The 19,978-nt window shown below is 37.7% G+C and overlaps 1 protein-coding gene across 2 annotated transcripts in view; it reads left to right on the plus strand.

Moving 5' to 3' along the window:
* The first annotated feature begins 751 nt into the window (after nucleotides 1-751).
* LOC109104460 (insulin-like growth factor 1 receptor) overlaps nucleotides 752-19,978 on the plus strand; it is a 95,519-nt gene continuing 76,292 nt past the window's right edge. The window contains exons 1-2 of one of the 2 annotated variants that reach the window (XM_042744068.1): nucleotides 752-1,717; nucleotides 12,724-13,287. In XM_042744068.1, the coding sequence (XP_042600002.1) occupies nucleotides 1,624-1,717; nucleotides 12,724-13,287 (658 nt within the window). In that variant the 5' untranslated portion in view covers nucleotides 752-1,623. The remainder of the gene's footprint in view (nucleotides 1,718-12,723; nucleotides 13,288-19,978) is intronic. The other variant, XM_042744067.1, reaches the window with a different exon arrangement.

A 19,978-nucleotide genomic window follows, 5' to 3' on the forward strand; every position in this document is an offset into this window, starting at 1 on the left:
CCCTTTAGTAGGCTATTTTATGGAGAAAGAGCATAGCAGAGAGAATAGCTTTAATACCACATATAAAAAAATTATAAAAATATAAACATAAGTCAATTCAAGTCACATATTTATAAAGCATTTTGTACAATATAGATTGTTTCAAAGCAGCTGTAAAGTTTTAAAACAATTCTGAAAAAAGTAAGAAGAAAATAGTGTTATTTTTCAGCTATAAGACTATTTTCTGATTAAAAATTATAATTATTTTCATAAAAATATAGCCTAATATTTAAATGTATAAGAAATGCATATAACCTCCTTGATGTAGGCTACAATGCTGTGATTGATTGGATGCTGTAGTACATGTAGTCTAGATAATGAACACATTTATCGTTTAAGACATGTCTCTATCATCTATCATCTCAAACTGTCTTTAGTTAGTTTTTGCAAGACAGGAGATTGATTAAGAAATCTTCTAAATTCAAATGATGACGATTCCACTAGATATTCTATTTATGTAAATTATGACTATTTATAAATTAACATGAACTAAAAATGAAATTACATTTATTCTTCAAATAAACATTATGACAGACCTGGTATAAGCGTATATTCATGTAAACGAGTTCATGGCTGGGGTTTTTATTGTTACGAATATACCTTCGTTAAAACAACAACAACAACAACAACAACACAAAACAAATTCCTGTCAACTTGACGTTTGAGATCAAATGGTGCGCTGGCGCCAACACGGTTGGTCCAGTGTTCCAGTCCATGTTTTGGCATTCTCTCATGCCTGGCGTGTTTCTCAGTGAGAGAAGCCGAGTCTTGTTTACGGCGGTGATTCTACTTAGCGGAGACCGTCAGAAGAGTCGCGGAGGAGTCCGAGCGCCGCCGTGGACACTTGAGAATCAAACACTAGCCTCACAAGCTATTTATATCAAACAAATCGTGATTTTTACGGTGCGGAAAACTAAAAACCCACGCTCGGGAGCTGCTCACTCTTACACCTCGGCAAAATGTTATTTTTTCCTACCGCAAAACAGACCGACCGTGAGAGCGCGTTAAGACGGTAAGGGAGGGTGAGCAGTTGGTGAAACCATTTTTGATATTTTGGAAAGAGCCCTGTCGGGAGGCTTTCATTCATACGTGAATACGCTATCTGAGTCGTCAAGCGCTTTGAACGTGACCTCAGAATTCCTCCGTACATCATCAGTACAGCGCAGTTCATCACACTGGCACAGACACATTCGCATAAGGTGTTTTTGTTGGAGGAGAAAGCGCTCGTTTCGCTGGCCGTGCTGCGCGTCCCTCTCCGGTTTTCAAGAAATGGAGGCTGAAGATGCAGATTATCGGTCGAGTGAAATTCGTGGCTTCCACACGATTGCATCATTTAATTGCTGGCAAGAATAACAAAGTGTTTTAATTGATATTAATGTTTCCATTAAAGGAAAATTATACAATTATTACCAGATATCTTTTATCTACTCCCTCCTCGCCTCCCGTTATCTTAACGGGTAACGTACAGGAACTATCTGCTCACCCAAAGCGGATTCTTCTGGACTTTTTGCTTGCTTACAAGAAGCAGCGTCGCGCTTCGCTGCGGTTTCAGCTTTTTATTTTTTGTTAAACTGATTTTTAGGAATGAGATCTGGAACAGCGAGGGATGTCTGGACCTTATTTTGGGGTCCTCTGCTGTTTCTCTCCACCATCTGCCTGTGGTCTGCGCATGGAGAAGGTAAATCAGGATTGTGTTTTATTATTCAAATGAGAAAATTACAACATATATCGATGTGATCTTGTTTATCGAAACCTTGATTGATCATCTTTTCAGTCTCCTCGCGGTGTTTATGGACTCATGTCAAGCATGAGTTTAAGTTACCTGCATGCGTTTCTTTAGATATTCAGGTATAGGCTATTCATAAGGGCCTAGTAACACACGACCCAGTTTATTAGTGAATTATGACCTACTACTTTCATTAGAATTTACAGTTTGCCTCAGACTAACAATAAACTTTAGTTTTTTTCGTTCTGATGTCTCTAGGCCCATCAGTTAATTGTCGTGACATCGGATGTGTTGTAAGTCTAGTGTGCTTTATTAATTATTCATAAGCTGGATCACATTGGTATTTAGAAGCTACGTGAGAATTGCCTTATATAAAGAATTTGCCTCTATAGTATGTATATTTCAGGTCATATTTAAGGTTAAACATTACTCGGTCATATTAAGATTTGCTGAATGCAGTGAGTCTCAGTCGAGCATCACGCAGTGACTGTACATTGACCATGTGCTTGTCCTCAGGAGGGTCATATAGGGGAGTTTTGTAACACATTTTGCTTTATTGTCTGTAATTCTATGTTTGTGTATGAAGTTTGATTATAATATTTATATATTCATATTTGTTTGTTATAAATTAGTTATAGTAAACTAAGTAGTTTCAAATTGTAAATGGAAGTCAGATAAGAAATATTTAAAATGGATAAAAAAATGTAATTGGAAAAAATTAAATTAATTTGGAAGAAATACCTAAACTTAGTCTAACATTTGTAAAAGCATAGTAGAGACATAGAGTGGTAAATATTGCGTATATTCTGTGCTATTTCTTATGACAAGTGGACGTACATTGGAAACATCTGGTCAGACTTGATATGTTTTAGCTTATTTATTTATTTTTTTAAACATGTAGATGTGAATATTTTATATCAAATTAAACGAGAGAACCTGCTGATTCAGATGATACCAGATTTGTAATTAAGTTTACATTAACTAATTATAAACCAGAAATTGTTACTTTCGTACCTCAAAGTAGATTTTGTGTTTGGGATTATGCTAGAGAATTGATAAGGCTTAAAGGGACAGTTCACCCAAAAATGGTCATTCTGTTAATAATTTACTGATCCTGAATGGCTTTCCATCTTCCGTGGATCACAAAAAAAGGTGTAAAGCAAAATTACAGTCCCAGTCACTATTTACTTTCAGTGCATGATAGTGTTGCTTTGTTTCTTAGTTGTGACTGAGGCTGTAAGTGAATAACGTCTTCTTTTTTGTTTGATTTGTTATCGTTTGTTTTATTTTATTAGGTGTTAGAGAATGGGGATAAAATGTAAATAAATTTCCTACTTCACGGTCGATCTGTCTTTTTCAAAATGAGCGAATGTTTCGTTGGCTGAGAGACTGCAGTGTCAGAGCATTCTGGCTAACTGAATTGAGCCTCTGTCACGGTCGCAGCACACTGTAAGAGATGATCCGATAGAAAACCTTAAAGTCAAGACGGCAAACCTGAAAACGAAATAAATCCCCATCGTTTGCCTTATCAGCTCAATTTGGACTAAAATATTTATGCGAAAATGAAATACCCAGCCCACAGGGTTTGGTTTGGCAAGGTTGTTTGATTACATGATAATATCTGTATTTTTGAACTATAAACAAAATTGTAATTGTTTGTAGCTGTGGATATCACAAATATTTATTGGATTACAATTGGATTTAGACTTAGTGAGTTTTTTTTTTTTTTTTTGGAAGGAATGTCACCTAAATTCTTTGTTTCGATCTCTTTGATGTAGTAATTAATGGGACAGTGATATGTTCAATAGTTTCAAGAAAGGAGTCTGATAACATGTTATTGCTGCTGTTAATTTTCATGCCTTCCATAGTTTTAAAACATCTTGTGGTTGTAGATGGATGTATTTGTAATGTTTTTGCATCTTTAGTGTCATCAAATGGCTAATTGTGATTGTGTGGGGGCTGCATTGTGGCGTAATGAAGGTGGGCCATTCTTTGGTTTAAACTCACATTTACATTCAAAAGGAGTTAGGATGCAATTTAAGGCCATTGACCAAAGTGGCCAGTCCCACATCCAGGCCACTTTGAATGTCAGGGGGGTCTGTTTCTCAGCACCCTGCAGAGACCAGCAGCACTGGCCCTATAGAGAGAGGGTTATGTGGGGGTAAGCTCTCACTCTTGGACTCCATCATTGCATTGTCCCGTGTGTCTCTGTCTCATAAAGTGTTGCAAAGACACTCCACTGACACACTGACCTCAATCAGTGCAAAATCAGTTTCATATCTCTCTACTCTTGGTTTTGGGTCCATTTGTCAAGTTTGATTTCTCTGATGTGGTATACTTTCTGACTTTAAAGGGTTGATAAGCAATGAACAGTTTTGTTTAGGCTGGGTATGAATAGAAATAGAATAGAAGAATAGAAACAAATTGAAGGATGTTAGTTGACACCAGCTAAATAATTAAGGGTTATGAAGAAGATAGTTGGTTTTAGCAATTGGATGTTTTTTTAGTAGGGATGCACTGATAGTAAAATTGTGTCCAGTACCAATTTATTTTACATATGTATTTATAAAATATATTAAACAATTTTTCACTTCACTTAAAAATAAAGTACCAAAAACTAAAATCAATCATTTAAAAGTGAATTAAGGTGCAACATTATAATTTACAATATGAAAAATATATTCATTTAGAGATTTGCTAAAGAGCAGTTAAGTGTTATTAAAAAACTAGTGTTTTTAAAGTACCCTATTATTCATATTTACAGGTTCATAATTTTGTTCAGGTTATCTATCTGTCTGTCTGTCTGTCTATCTATCTATCTATCTATCTATCTATCTATCTATCTATCTATCTGTCTATCTATCTATCTATCTATCTGTCTATCTATCTATCAGTCTGTCTGTCTGTCTGTCTGTCTGTCTGTCTGTCTGTCTGTCTGTCTATCTATCTATCTATCTATCTGTCTATCTATCTATCTATCTATCTATCTATCTATCTATCTATCTATCTATCTATCTATCTATCTATCTATCTATCTATCTATCTATCTATCTATCTATCTATCTATCTATCTATCACTTCAGGCTTATTGCAGACTTATTCCTATACTGAGTTAAAAGGTTATAAAATATTCCATCCTAAATTAATGGCCATGCTCCATTGGGAAGTCGTCTTTGGTCTTTTTTTCACTCTGTTCAGTTTAAAAATCTGGTAAGGCTAATAAAATGTAATTTAGCCTCCTTTCAAGTTTTACCACAGTAAACTTTCCATGCCACTTCTTCCAAGGATACGGCAAACAAGCCTCCATGGTTCATTGAGAAAAAGAGGGCGAGCGAGAGGAGAAACATGAGGTTTGAAAATAGAACATGTAAAAATACACGGCGAGGGAAACAGACTTGGTTTTGTTGATTTGAAGAGTAGCGAGTTTGTGAACTGTTTTATTGGGCTTTAGCCGTTCACACGGACAGCCTCTGGACAGCCTGGCGGCGGAGTGCGAGTCACAGCTTTTGCTGCTGTCAGACGCTGACACACACAGACTTTAAAAGTCCCAGCGAGGGCCAGCGTTTCTGAAAACTGCACCTCGTACTACAGAGATATGGCTAAAAGTTGAGATTAAAAATACATTATTCTGTAACACCCACTCCCACATTCAGCCTCGTATCTTCACAGGACTCCACGTGTTATTAAACGCAGGGGTTGAGCTGCAGTTATGACTGTATCCATTGCCTATGAAAAGCAGAGAAATGGTGAGACATTTAGTGGGTGAAGTCTTTCGCTGTTTATTTGATAGCCCACCTTTGTATACTTCAGTCTGTGGTATTCGGTATTCTGGTGTTGCTCATTCTTTTTGTGACTAAGGGCGCCTACATGCTGGAGTTTTCGCTGCGTCAGATGCTCCAAATCTGTTGAATTAAACAGAGATGGTTTGCGTAAGTTTCAGGAATGAACTTCAAAGTTATCCGCCTTTTTCCACAGAGTTTCCTACTCATCAAATGCTTTCTCTAGTGTGTGTTAGCGCCCCTCAGACTAACCGAGTCTCTTCCTGTGACTCAGATGCGCGCTGTAGTGTCCAACGCTTCTCTTGCTCTCTTCATATTTCTTAGTGTCTCCCCATCCCATGTTCTGTTCTGGTTCTGCTGAGCGTTCGTGCCTGTTCATACTGTGCCACACAGAGCTCTGAGTCATTCCCGCTGCCCCGAATCTGTGTCACTGTGTTAGTTCGTGCCTGCATGTTCTCTGCTGGTGTCGAACGATCTTAAAGGTTCAGTGAGCTGCCAGATGAGGTATATGCTTAATTAAATGTTAATTTAGAATAGGCTTGCGTGCCGTGACCACCCGTAGACCATCGAATACGGGAAGTGCTTACACTCTTACACTGACAGCTTCCCACAGTGTGAATTTTTTTGTTTTTTAAAGGGATAGTTACCATGAAAATGAAAAATCTGTCATTGTTAAAGTTGTTCCAAACCTGTATGAATTTCTTTCAGCTGTTGAACAGAAAAGAAGATATTTTGAAGAATGTTGGTTGCCTAACAGTTGACTGACTTTCATATTATTATTTTTCTTCATACTATGGAAGTCAGTTGCTACCATCAACTGTTTGGTTACCACATTCTTCAAAATATTGTTTTTTGTATTCAGCACAAAGTGTTCATCCACTTTAAAGCAATAATTCCCCTAAAAAAATGACTCATTTCCCTTGTCAAAAAATGAGTCATTTCAAAACTGCATGACTTTATTTCTTCTGTGAAACACAAACAAAGATATTTTGTAAAAAATGTATGTTAGTATTTTTGTCCCTACAATGTAAGTCAATGTGTCCCGGTGATGTTTTAGACACAACTTAATTTCATTGTATGGGAAAAAACCATTGAAACTTTCATTAAATGATCTTCATTTGTCTCCTGATTCACAGGTTCAAATTTGGAAGTAAATTACAAATCACTTTTACTAGGGATTTAAAAAGGAAATTAAAACGTAACAGTAAAATAAAAGTATTATTTCTTATTTTTATCAATGTAAAAAGCAGTTGTGCGGCTTACTGTTTTTGTGGTAACCACAAATACTTGTTTTTCAGGATTCTTTGAACCTAAAGTCCAAAAGAAAAGCATTTATTTTAAATGGAAATCTTTTGTAACACTAAATGTCTTTGTCAAGTAAATGTCAACTAAATGTATCTTTGCTGATTAAAAGTACTAATTTCTTTCAGTGAAAAAATCCTGAAACCTTTCAATGGTAGTGTATTTCAATAGGAATCATTATCATGATAAATCAGTTAAATGCATCCTTACTGATTAAAATATTTAAAAACAAAAAACATTTGAATGGTATTGTAGGTATTTTCAGTTGGAATATTACCTTGATAACATAGAAGATGTTCACAATTCATGTTTAATGGTCTTGGTAAAGTACAACTTTTACATAAAATTTACTCTTTTTTTTGATATTTAATAAAAATTTATTTCAACCAGTCTATTGTTGGATTTGCGTCCCTGGTAACATCTCAAATAAATTAACTTAAATGATTTGTGAGGACATGCCACCCAGTATCAAATGATCATATAAGACAAAATTACTTTCTGGAAGTGACCGTAGCAGCATTCAATAACTAACTTTTGTTTAGAACAACCCCTTCGAGTAGCATCACCTTCCCATAGTGCCATTCAAGGCCACAAAAAGGCTGTTTGGAATTGGTCCAAGGTTTAAACACCACCAGCCAGACGTCTTTCAACATGCACTTATAGGCTGTGCATTTCCTGCACCTTCTTGCAGATAACAACAACATGCTGACATTTCAAGTTATTTCCTCTTTTTTTTGGCCTGATTTCAAAGAGCGCTTTGCTTTAGACCTCTGCAATGGGGGTATTGAGTCATCTCCGCAGTAAGGGGGCACAGGGGAGCATGACCAAGATCCTGGTTTGTGCACCGCAGCACTCACACCTGCCACCTCAACTGCTGTTTAATCCCCCAAATGCTGGAAGTCATCTGACCACTGGTCTGGTGCTACACTTTCCTTCAATGGCCCTCACTTCAAAAGCACAAGCTCATATGTCAGAGCCCAACTAGTAATACAACACCTCTGGCCCCCCTTCGCATGCTCAGCTAGCAAAATTCATCCTGAAAGATGGAACAGCATGGTATGTTGCTGAGGCAGAAGTTTACGAAAGATTCGTGAAAGTAAAGGATGCAACAGACACAAATCAGGCTGATACTGATAAGCTGATTCTGATAATTATTTTCATGTTATGGTTGATAACCGTTGAATAGCCAAAATTAAAACCATTTTGTCTGAATACATTAATATAACTACTTAAATACAGCCAATTACTTTAAAATGTCCAGTATGGAAAATGGAGATTTGCTACAGATTACATTTAACAAAGTTTAACAGCTAAATGATTAGTTTTTATAAAGTTAAACTTTTACTTGGCAAAGAATAATTTAAAAGTAAAAATGGTGGGAGTAAGTATCACAATTAAATATCCAATATCAATCAATATGGAAAAATTAAATAAAAATATGGGTTCAATACGTTACAGTTCAAATATGTTAATAAAATTAAAGACATTTATAATTTTTATAAAAATATTTTGATATCAAAAAATGCTGTTCTTTTGAACTTTCTATTCATTAATGTATCCTTTGTAAATAAATAAATAAATAAAATACCATGGTTTGCACAAAATTATTAAACAACATTCCTTTTCAACATTGATAATAAGAAATGTTTCTTGAGCACCAAATCAGCATATTAGAATGATTTCTGAAGGATCATGTGACACTGAAGACTGCAGTATTGGCTGGTATTTGCTATCACAGAAATAAACTACATTTTGAAATATATTAAAATAGAAAACAGGTATTTTAACATTTTTACACTGTTACTGTTTTTACTGTATTTTTATTAATAAATGCAGCTTTGGTGAGAAGTAGTCTTCTTTCAAAAAAATTACTGACCCCAAATATTTTAACAGTGGTGTACATTTTCATATTTTTTGCATATTCTTTCAATCAGTCACAAATAAAACTGCCTTCTCACATCAAATGCTCTGCACAGTGATGCTTGCTTTCAAGTGGAATTGGCTTCTTTCATCTTGTGAGTAACTGAGCATCAAAACCAGGAAGAATTTAATGTCGCCCAACAACGCTCCACCAGATAACAGTTGAAGTGCGGGAAACCTGCTAAAATTGTGTTGTTTTCCGAGAACGATTACTCCGAGTGGTTTCAGTAACCTCTGATAATCTCTTGAAGATATAAATCGGTCCCACAAGGGTCGCCATTTTCTTTCAGTCACTTTAACAGCTGCAATTAAGACGTACTGTAGTGTGGGGCTTTTGGTTTCAAATAAATAGCCGTGTATTTTTTCATTTGGAAATAAGATCTGAAGGACAGACAAATGTTTGGTGAAGCTAATAGGCTACAGACTGGATCTTAAGAAGGACAGTATGGAAGTCTTGTTTTTGCCTCATCTCTCCCAGAGGTACAGGGATTCCTGTGGATGGCCAGCAAAAGGTTATCAAATGTAAACAGCAGGAGTTGGATTTCAGGCCAGTCTGTTTGTACCATGGTGTGAAAACCACAGTGAATGAAGGACTCTCCTGGGTTACTGTTTGCTCATGGTGAAAGACAACCACTGTAGGCTTTTTTGTTTTGCAGTTGAATTTGTTCATGTTCAGGTGACATGAACGAGAGCTGAGCACATAACTTCTTGGGGCCAGATAATATGGACTGATTCCTGATGATTCTCTTTGGGAAAATTATTTGAGGACCTTAACACTGCTGCTCACTGCTGAGGTGCTGGGGGAAGGATGTGAGAGCTTTCCTTTCTATTATGTTTCTTTCTCTTAAAAAGTGGAATAAGCTTTTGTGACTGTTTCAAACACGCATTTACATAATTCCCAGTGTAGCACTTCTGAGATTTCATTTCAGATGACTGACACAATATTAGTTTTGGCCAGTGTGATCCAAGTGGGTCATAATGACTGTAATTGTCATTTAATCTGCACCCTAGAGGTTATGATTTGAACAGAATAAGCCACATATGTCCTCACTCATATATCTTGCGGCCAATGAGTGGGGTTCACTTGTGTTTTTGACTACACACATTCTCAACTCAATTTGTTATGGTTTGTTTGAGTGGTAAGGAACAATTTTCTATAAGAAGGTGTAGAGAATGACTGATACTATTTTTTCTGACCATTAATAATGCTAAAGTGTGATAACCAATAGACTTATTTGTGCATTGTTTTTTAAATTAAAACAATATTTAATAATAATAATAATAATTAGTATACTACTATTATTTTGTAACTAATAATAATAATCAGCAGCATGTTTTTAAAAGAGGTATTTTATGTTCTCTAATAATAACACAAAAAGTTCTCTAATAATTTCCAATTATTTTATTATGTCTGCAAAGCAGAAGTACAAACTTTATAAATAAAACCACAAGCGAGAAAGATTTCAAAGTTTACGCAAGCCAAATTTTTCCAAAGGTGAGCAAGAAGTCGATATTTCTGCAGGGTAATCTTTGAAAATATGTAGTTCTGCTTTTAGAAGGAAACTGTCCAGCCCGGTTACACTGGATCGTTTAATCTGACCTGCCGAAAGCAACACCAACCAGACAGCTCCGACTGCCTGTGTTTACGGAAGAGCCGGATCTTTGTGAGGGGAATAGGAACTGGTTGAGCTCTTTGGCCTCGGATCATCCTGGAGGATTCAGTGTGGAGGTCAACTGGTGGGCACGTTTGTGTCAGTTGGTTTCACGCTTCTTTTGTGCCAGTTTTAGGAGATGTGAGACACATTTAAGCACGTTGCAAATATCTCTTATTTGTTTTTTTTGTTTTCGGTGTGTGTATGTGTGTTTTGTCAAAGTTTCCCACTCTGTTTCTCCCTCCTCTTTGTGTCTTGCCAGACCGTCTGAATTTATTAATGGATCCAACCGGAACTGAGGACTAAAGTCTCTCTTTACCAACAAACAAATTAGTCTTTGTGTGTGAGTCACTTCGGCTCTCCTCCCTCTCCCGGGATTGTGGAGGAGAAAAAAAATGCTGCAATGAAACAAAGGAGACATGCAGCTCCATGACTCCCAAGTGCAGCCCTGGGGCATTTGCGATGATACGGGAAAGCAAATACTATTTTCTCGTGGAGCAATGATTTCCGTTCTAATTTTGGATGAGTGTAATACACTGTCAGGAGCAAATAAAGATATTTTTTAAACAGCGAGCTCGCTATTTTTGGCACACTGGTTATGGAGTAACCTCAAATGGGATCTAGATTCATGAAGCGTGTCATTTTCACAGGAAATTCGTGTCAGGAAAAGTGGTTTCCACTCCTGTCAGAATAATGCACAGTAGGCAATCTGAGATTGTTGAAATTTTGACCTTCCCCCATTACTCAAAAGTTCACTGTCTTCTGCGCCTCGCAGACGGCTATTTGGAGCGTGGTTGTAAAGAGAGATTGATAAGGTTGTTTCTGTGTGTGGGACCATGTGTTCGGGCAGCCGTGGTCGTGTTGTTTTTTTCACGTGTGCAGGGAGAAGCTTTTCCATTTGTCTCATCATAGAGGCCCTGCGATATTGTCTCTATCAGAGAAGGTGACCTAAGCCTCTCTAAGAACATAAAAGGTTTAGCCAAAGGAGCTCATATGTCAAGACTATTCTTCTGCTGATCTCTTTCCCCTTCCAGGACACAGCCCTTAGCTGGGGCGGTGGGGGTCACAGACAGTGCACTTTGTTTTGTTATTATGGTGTGAATTACTCTTCTCACTGTAGTGAGAATGTAAACCTTCTTGACGTTTGATAATCTCCCATGTGTTAGATTCATGCTACTCTTTACCTGCATTATAATTTTTGGAGTTTGCTTAATATAAGTCTTTATCGCTTTTCATAATATTACTCATGCAAATGTGGATCATATTGCTTGGCATATAGGAAAAGCCACCCTGTTTTCTCAGTTTTCTAAATGCATGTTGTTAATCTTATTTTGAGTGATGCATCCATGTATCTTTAAATTTTTAAACAAAATTCTGATCAAAATGTTTCTCTTCTGGAAAAAACATCAAACTTGGTGGTGACACATCCTGGACTTTTCCATTGATTTGGTTTGCCTCAACCCCGTCCCTCCTCAAGCGATTGCAAGCTTGCATTAATTTTTAAATGCAGTGCCCACGTCAAAATCCTGATAAGAACTGATTATTAGAGCCAAGTTCCTGTCCTACATTTTTATTTTTCGATCTGTTTCATCACAACTTTAAATCCAGTATATCTGTGGTTTTTCCTTGTAGTTGTTTCTTTTGATTATGTGTAAATGACAAATAAAACAAAAATATTAAGTAATCAAACATGGCCTGTGTGTATATGGAAAAAATGCATGAGAACAATTTGACAAAATGTAGCTAAATCGAATGATAGTTTACAACAACAAAAACGACAACAAACAGCTTAAATAGCTATTTGGCTATTGGCTATTGTTTCATGTTAAACAGGGAGAGCAGGTTATTTTGTGATGATTAAACTTTATGAAACTTTACAGTTATTTAAAAGAAAGTAAAAAGAGTCAGTTTGGATGTCATGTTGACTTTAAACAAGGAAAAATAACCAGCAGCATCATTAACATGAAGTGGCAACACAGTCTGTCTTAATTCTAGGAGTGCTACAGTGTCTGTTTAACTCAGCAAATGTAAATTAAGAGCATCCTCCGAGATTATATTTCTACTGTCCCTTACTCATTACAAATAACAATGGATATATTTGACTCACTTCAGGTCAATCAGTTTTTTATAAGTGTCTGACCACCCTAATTAAGCTTGACCCTAGAGGTGTGCTTTGTTGAAAAATACTTTTTGATTATGCTCTGATATTAATTTCTAAAATGTAATAAATATTATTAAAGAGCGCTTAAAAGTTATGTTTTGATCATAGTAGTCTAACTGTACTTTTCTCTCTTTTCCCTTCCAGTCTGTGGTCCTCACATTGATATCCGCAATGACATTAGTGAGTTCAAGAAGCTGGAGAACTGCACGGTGGTGGAAGGCTACCTTCAGATCCTCCTCATTGGAGACAAGAACAATAACCTCAACCAGGAGCACTTTCGTACCCTGTCCTTCCCCAAGTTGACCATGGTCACTGACTACCTTCTCCTATTCCGAGTCTCTGGCCTGGATAGCCTCAGTGTGCTCTTCCCCAACCTCAGTGTCATCCGTGGACGCAACCTGTTCTACAACTACGCCCTGGTTATCTTCGAAATGACCAGCCTGAAAGATATCGGCCTCTACAACCTGAGGAACATCACCAGAGGCGCGATCAGAATCGAAAAGAACCCGGAGCTGTGCTACTTGGACTCGGTGGACTGGTCACTCATTATGGATGCAGAGTTTAACAACTACATCGCTGGGAACAAGCAGTCCAAAGAATGCGGTGATGTTTGTCCAGGTATCATGGAGGATAGGCCGCAATGCATTAGGACCAGCTTCAATGACAACTACAGCTACCGCTGCTGGACTTCAAACGACTGCCAGAAAGGTATGAACCTGGCAACCATACTTGTTCTCGCTAATGTTTGATTTATTTCAGCTTTTATTTGTAATGGATTCACATCTGCTGGCATTTAGCATACTGTTCATTCCTTCACATGGGATTTGAATGGATAGTGGTATGAATGGTGAAACTGAATGAGGCTTAAATTGCGTAAGATAATGTTAAGTTTAGCTAAACCGATGGAGGGATACTGTTTGCTCTGCTTGGGAACTGGAGGTCTGTCTCTTTGGCAGGGTCTTGCCAGGTAAATATTTGGTTAGTGTAATCTATGTTGTGTTGAGAGAGTTATGACTAGACTGTCCACCAATGCATCAAAAGCATTGAAAGTAGCTGAAGATACAGGGTCCTGAAGACAAAACAAGGATTTCTGTGACCTAAGGTGATGTTCTGGAAGGAGCTCTACGTTAAATCCATCCATAAAATGTTCATTTTGAGCCTTAAATTATATGTAACTGCACTCTTGAATCTCACTATTTTCTGTTTGACTGCTGTTGAATTTGTCTGATTTATGCATTTTTGTACTTTTGTATTTATACTAGTGATGGATTGATATAATTTGGCCATAGGTTTGAGGCTCTTCTATGGCTTATTGTGCAGCAGTGGTATACATTAGCCAGGGTGATTATTTGGCAATATTGAGCATTATGTTGAGCAATATTGAGCAATATGTTTTTTAGTGACGTTTCAGTAAATTTGGTGTAAAATATGTTTTCTTTTTGTCCTACCAAGTTTGTTTATTTATATTGACCGTTGCAAAAATCTTTATTGGTCGGTATATGTATATATATATATATATATATATATATATATATATATATATATATATATATGTATGTATGAATGATGTGGTTCCTACACACCTTATTTTTGAGTGATTTCTTTGTTTTTTTGGGGAATGTTGTGTACATTTAATTTGCTATTGGCATTAGCTATTAAAAACCCATGTTGGTTGACCACTAGTTTATCCATTTGTTTATACATTTTGCAGACATTCTTAGATAATTTGGGGTTAATTTGAGGATGTCAGTTTGGTTAGAGATTACAATAGTACTTTGATGCCCTAAATGGCCCTTTCTTGTGGATAGGGTCAATAGAATGTGAGAAAACCACCTGGCTGGGGCAAAAATATCTTCTATGATTTCTTATCTCTGTAGTCATAAGGTCAGGAGATATGAATGCCAGTGTGTCCCCTACATCTGACCGGGAATGCCTGGGAAAGTGAACTACCCCGTTATGAATGCTTGCTCCCTCTTCCTCTCCCAAGCACACAAGAATGGTGGGAAAAACATAATGGATGAGAACACTACAGCGCTCTCCCACAGTCCCACCCCTGGCCTTCAAGAGACCTGTAGACCGTGCAAGTCCCAGGCTCAGAGAAGCTGTCGCAGAGCTGCCCTCCCTCCCCTTTCCCTCCGCCTGAAAACAAACAGAGGAAATCAACCCTCCTCAGAAACGTGCTCTGTTATAGCCGGACTGTTTGTTTGTTGCTGGTGGAATTCTTTGAATCTGACAATCAGGAGAAGGACACAGAGGTGACGTGCTGTTACCCTACTGTGATATTTGATCCACAGCAGTGGGCGACTCATCGTGAGTGTCCTTTTTTCCAGTGACTCTCCTTTGCGCTGCTGATACAGTCTCTTCCCGACAGTCCCGCCCACATCGTGTCAGCACTTGCTTCTCTGCACACCTGTTCAGTATGGTAATCTTGTGTCTGAATGCCATGTTTTTGCCTTTGCAGAGGTGGGTAGGTGTGAGTCACCTGTATCCAAGGCTCAAACAGCCGAACAAAGAGGACGACTGGTAGTCACAGCAGAAAGGATGTATTAATGGTCTGACTGATTGATCTGTGTTCTCCAAAGAACTTACTGGAACAAGCAGTGGGCTGCCACCTGTCCGATTGTATACACTTCCCGTTAATGTTTTCACATGGACCTTCAGAGGAATCAACAATTTGTCTACGAAACCCCAGCATTTTCCTACTGTGGCCAGCTTGCCTTGTTCATGAGGTGCAAATGTTGAATGGTGAAAAAGATTGAACCTCATGAGAGGTAATGACAAGGATAGACGAGGGAACCTGGGGGTCCCACTTTATATTGTGTCCCTAATACCTGTGTACTTACATAGTAACTAAATGTGTACGTAGTATGTAACCACAGTGTAATTACATATTGGTTCATAGGATCTACAGCTGTACTATTTCTGTAACTACACACATGTAACAGCCTTCAGGATGGTTTGTGTAAGTACAAATGTGTAACAGGACACACTTTACACTTCACCAAGTACTCGTGTAACAGGAATTATATAACTACATGTTGTAATGACAATATGTATAAGAGTAATTGGAACCATTTGATCCAGGGGGTGGAGATTGGTAAGTGTAGGCATGGAAATGGGATCCAGGGGCTGGAGATGGGTAGGTTTAGGGATATGTAAAGTGGGAGGAGTTGGATCTCGAGTTGGAGTTGTTGCACCACTGCAATACCAGTGTACTTACATGGTAACGTCCCAGGAACGGTCCACTTAAAGGGATGCTCCACCCCAAAATGAAAATTTTGTCATCAATCACTTACCTCCATGTCGTTCCAAACCTGTAAAAGCTTAGTTAATCTTCGGAACACAATTTAAGATATTTTGGATGAAAACGAGAGGCTTGAGACTGTCCCATAGACTGCCAAGTAAATTACAGTGCCAAGGTCCAGGAAAGTATGAAAAGCATCGTCAGAATACTCCATCTGCCATCAGTGGTTCAACCGTAATGTTATGAAGCGATGAGAATACTTTTTGTAAACGAAGAAAACAAAAATAACGACTTAATTCAACATCTCTCCAAATCAGCGTAGTGCCATTTTGTCAAAAGTGTTGTTACCAATGTCCTGTTAAACATTTGTACTTACACATACCATTCAGTGGGTTGTTACATATGTGTAGTTACACAAAAATTAAAGCTGTAGATATTATGTACCAATGTGTACTTACACTGTGGTTACATACTATGTACACATAGTAGTATTGGTGGATGCTGCAAACTGGTGGTGGATGAGGAGACCCCCCCCCCCCCACCCCACAATGCTTTGAGTTCTTAGAAAAGCGCTATATAAATGTAATGAATGAATGAATGAATTAACTTTTGGCTGATGACAACAAGCCCTCATTTATGCCAACTTATTTTTCAACCACCTTGCATATAGAAACCACTTTTCTCAATCAAATCCTGCCAAAGTCCCACCTTACTTTTTTTTCCCCCAGTGCAAATCATTTTACACTGAAATTGTTCACATTACAGAATAAAAGTGGGTTGTTAAGACTGATTCATGTTGACTTGGAGCTTGAAGGCTTTCAAAAAAGTTGAGGCCATTCTTGTAGAAACTAATTCTACAATGGAGGAGAATAAGAATGAATTGTGGGTGATTAAGGCAAGTGATGCCTGACCTGTGAGCATATTTTTTGCTTTGAACCAGTACTTTCTAATGATTCAGTCAAACCTCTGTGAAATTTTTTGAACCATTCAAACTAAGTGATTCACTAAAATGATTTGGACTTCTGAACACAAATCTTCAGTGTTGGCTTGATGGTGGCATAGCCTCTCTGTGTCTCTCGTTGCAGCCCGTCTGGCTCTGTGGAGGACAGTCTTCTCCACCCTTCGACATAATTGCCTTGTTTTTCTTGTGTACAGATGTTTCTTCAAGGGCATGCAGTGGTTTTGTAGTCAATTTGGTTCAGTCCTCTCTCTCTAATTACTGCACCAAAAGTTGCTGTCAGCGACCAATCAGCGATAAGCTCTTGCGTATGTGCGCGAGACTCTGCGTGTTTGTTATGAGATGAGGGTGTCCACAGCAGCACTATTGTTTGCTTTTTTTCTGAAATGTAAGACCATTAAAGCATTCCTTGCCTGTTCTTGCATGCGCTTGTTACCGTCACCTCTGTGTATGTGTGTATCTGGAGTCTATGGACTTTCCATTTGTAATGCAATTTCCATTGGCAGTGTTTGTCTTCACGCTGACTGGATATGTATGTTTGCTAACCTGCTTATGACTTGGATAATCTAGCTCTGGTGATAAGGAAATGGATTTTGATTTCATTTAGGAATAAACATTCAAAGTGGATGTGAAAAGTTGTTGAGTTTATTTCTAATGTTGTGAACAATTCAATTTGGCCTTTGAATACACAAAGTAATTCACTTGGCTGAAAGAACTTTTAATTGGAAATCCTACAAAATGTATTTAGGATATATGGCATATAAACTGTTTTTATGACAATTATTGTTTATTATTGTATGTAACCAAAGCTGTTGAATCCATGCATCATTCATTCAGTTGTTTTTTTATTTTTTTTTATTTAATATTGAAAGTAGAAAAATGGCTCCATTTTAATTTTGTCATTTATTTATTTTTTTCTCTGAAAAACAAGATTTCAGCTTCATTTTTCGTCCAGGGGTAGAAAAATGAATAAACATCTTCAGTATTTGATTTAAACACCCCTTTCTGTTGATTGGTCAGCTGAAGATCAAACAAGCATCTTTTTACATCAGCTGAATATAAAAAAGTTTATCTTTTGGTATGTAAATGATTTATTCTGACTGCCCATCCATTATCTCATTTTTTAAATGGTTATTGATTTTAATGTTTTATTTTTTTTTATTTAAATATTTTTTAGAAACTCATTTTACTATGATGCTGACACCAAAACTGACAATGTTGTTGTAAAGTGTAAACAGAGCCCCTGGTGGTGACTGTAGGTATGATTAGTGCTATGTTTGTAGTGTGAGTCTGTGTGTGTCTGTGAGTGTGTGTCTGTTCTTTGTCTTCAGAAAAGTTTTGCAATGCCAGGTCGGTTGATGATGAGGGGGGAACTGTAGGGAGGAGGCATCCCACGGACGTTCCCAGGTCCATGTGAGGCAAAGTGTTGAGGAGAAATGTCACAGAAATGTCAAGTGTACAAGCACAAAAACAAGACTCCTCAGTGAGGGGGAGTGAAGCGTCAGCGCTCCTTAATCTCCTCCCTCCTGCCCGCCAACCTCTCCTCCCTTCCCACTTATTTTGTCTGTTGTTTGTTTCTTCTTTACGGCCTCTCTCAACTAGGGACATGCAAGTATCAAATTTTCATGTTGCGATTAATTGATAATACTTTTATCAATGTATACGGTATTATCCCGGTATTAAAATTTAGCTGCAAAAAAGAGTTGTCATTATACATTATAACAGGTTTAATAATAACAAATGTCATAATTACATTTTTCTTATAACAAAAATAACTGAACATTTAAATACAAGAAAGCAATACAAAAAAAAATTATAAAGTTAAAATATTGGCACATGTCTACTATTAACAGTTTTACTGCCATTTCCTCCTCTCTCTCTCTCTTGCAGGGCCCTTATCACGGGCTGTTAACAGCTCTAGCTGTTAGATAGCTCTTCTTACTGTTTACACTTCTGGCCCCACCGCCCACCTGCCTATTACTCTAGTGACCGATCCAGTTGTTTGCTCGCTTGTGGCCTTGCTGACATCGCATGTTTGTGCTCTTTGTGTGTGTGTGTGCAGGTTTTGTGACTGCACCTACTCTGGTCTGGTCTGAATGGGCCCCTCAGGTCACTCTGATTCAGACAAGCATGTCTTCTCTCCCCTGAAAAACATGTTTGCATACCCCAGACGGGAGGGGGGAGGGGAGAGGATTTTTGGATAACGGGGTCTGAGCCTCCTGGGCTACAGTGCTGCTATACAACCCCAAACAACAACGCAAGCTCCTGTTGTTGTCCCAAAGGCTAGCTGATTTGTCTGATCAAAGCTTTTTGAATCTTCTGTGGCTCACATACCTGAGATTGTTCGCATTCCTCAGCTGTGGCACATAATGTGCAGATTGCAGCTTTCCTGTGTAAAGCAGAGATCAGCTCAGATAGTGCTGTCTAATGACGACTAAACTGACCATCTCTTCAGAACGGAGCTCAGTGTTTAGTCATGAGTGATACTGTTTTTGTATTGTTCAGTCCTGGTCATTCCAGATGATCTAGATCAACTCAGCTCTTATATATCTGCATATATATGTCTCTGTTTATCTATATATATTTATTTATATTTGCTTGTCTGTCTGTATCTATTGTCTATTGATTGTCTGTGTCTGTCTTTCAGATATCCAGTATTTGTTTTTCAGTCTCTTATCTCTGTGTATCTGTCTGACCTTCACTGATGTAATGCGACTCATTCAAATCAAAGACATACAGAAAACATCATACAGAACATATCAGTCACAACTTTCACTTAACTGAAAAATGTATGATCATAAGTTTATCTTGAATGTTTATATTTTTAATTTCCCCAATGGTAACTCCCGTTTTTGTAACAAAAAGATAATTTTGGACCCTGTGTCTGTCGATTTAGAAATCTTTAGTATGAGGCTGATGTACCAAGTAGAGTAGTTTGGCTCTGAAGCAAAGACTTTCAAAGTTTTGCAGATGTCCCTGGATGTTTGGAAATTTTGAAATCCTCTTTAAATGGTTTGCTGTACTGTGCCTGCTGTAATGACAGAAACAGATACATAATGCTATGTGAAGATCAGGAAGTGTTTGTGTTATTTGAATAGACTTCAGTAGTCCGAGTCATTGCGTTTTAGGATGATAAAGGAGAAGCACAAGAAGACACAAGACACGGGGGTGTCGAGGAGTGGTGTCTGTTTTTGTCA

Source organism: Cyprinus carpio, chromosome B18 (assembly GCF_018340385.1).
Source record: "Cyprinus carpio isolate SPL01 chromosome B18, ASM1834038v1, whole genome shotgun sequence".
NCBI classification, from domain to species: Eukaryota; Metazoa; Chordata; class Actinopteri; order Cypriniformes; family Cyprinidae; genus Cyprinus; species Cyprinus carpio.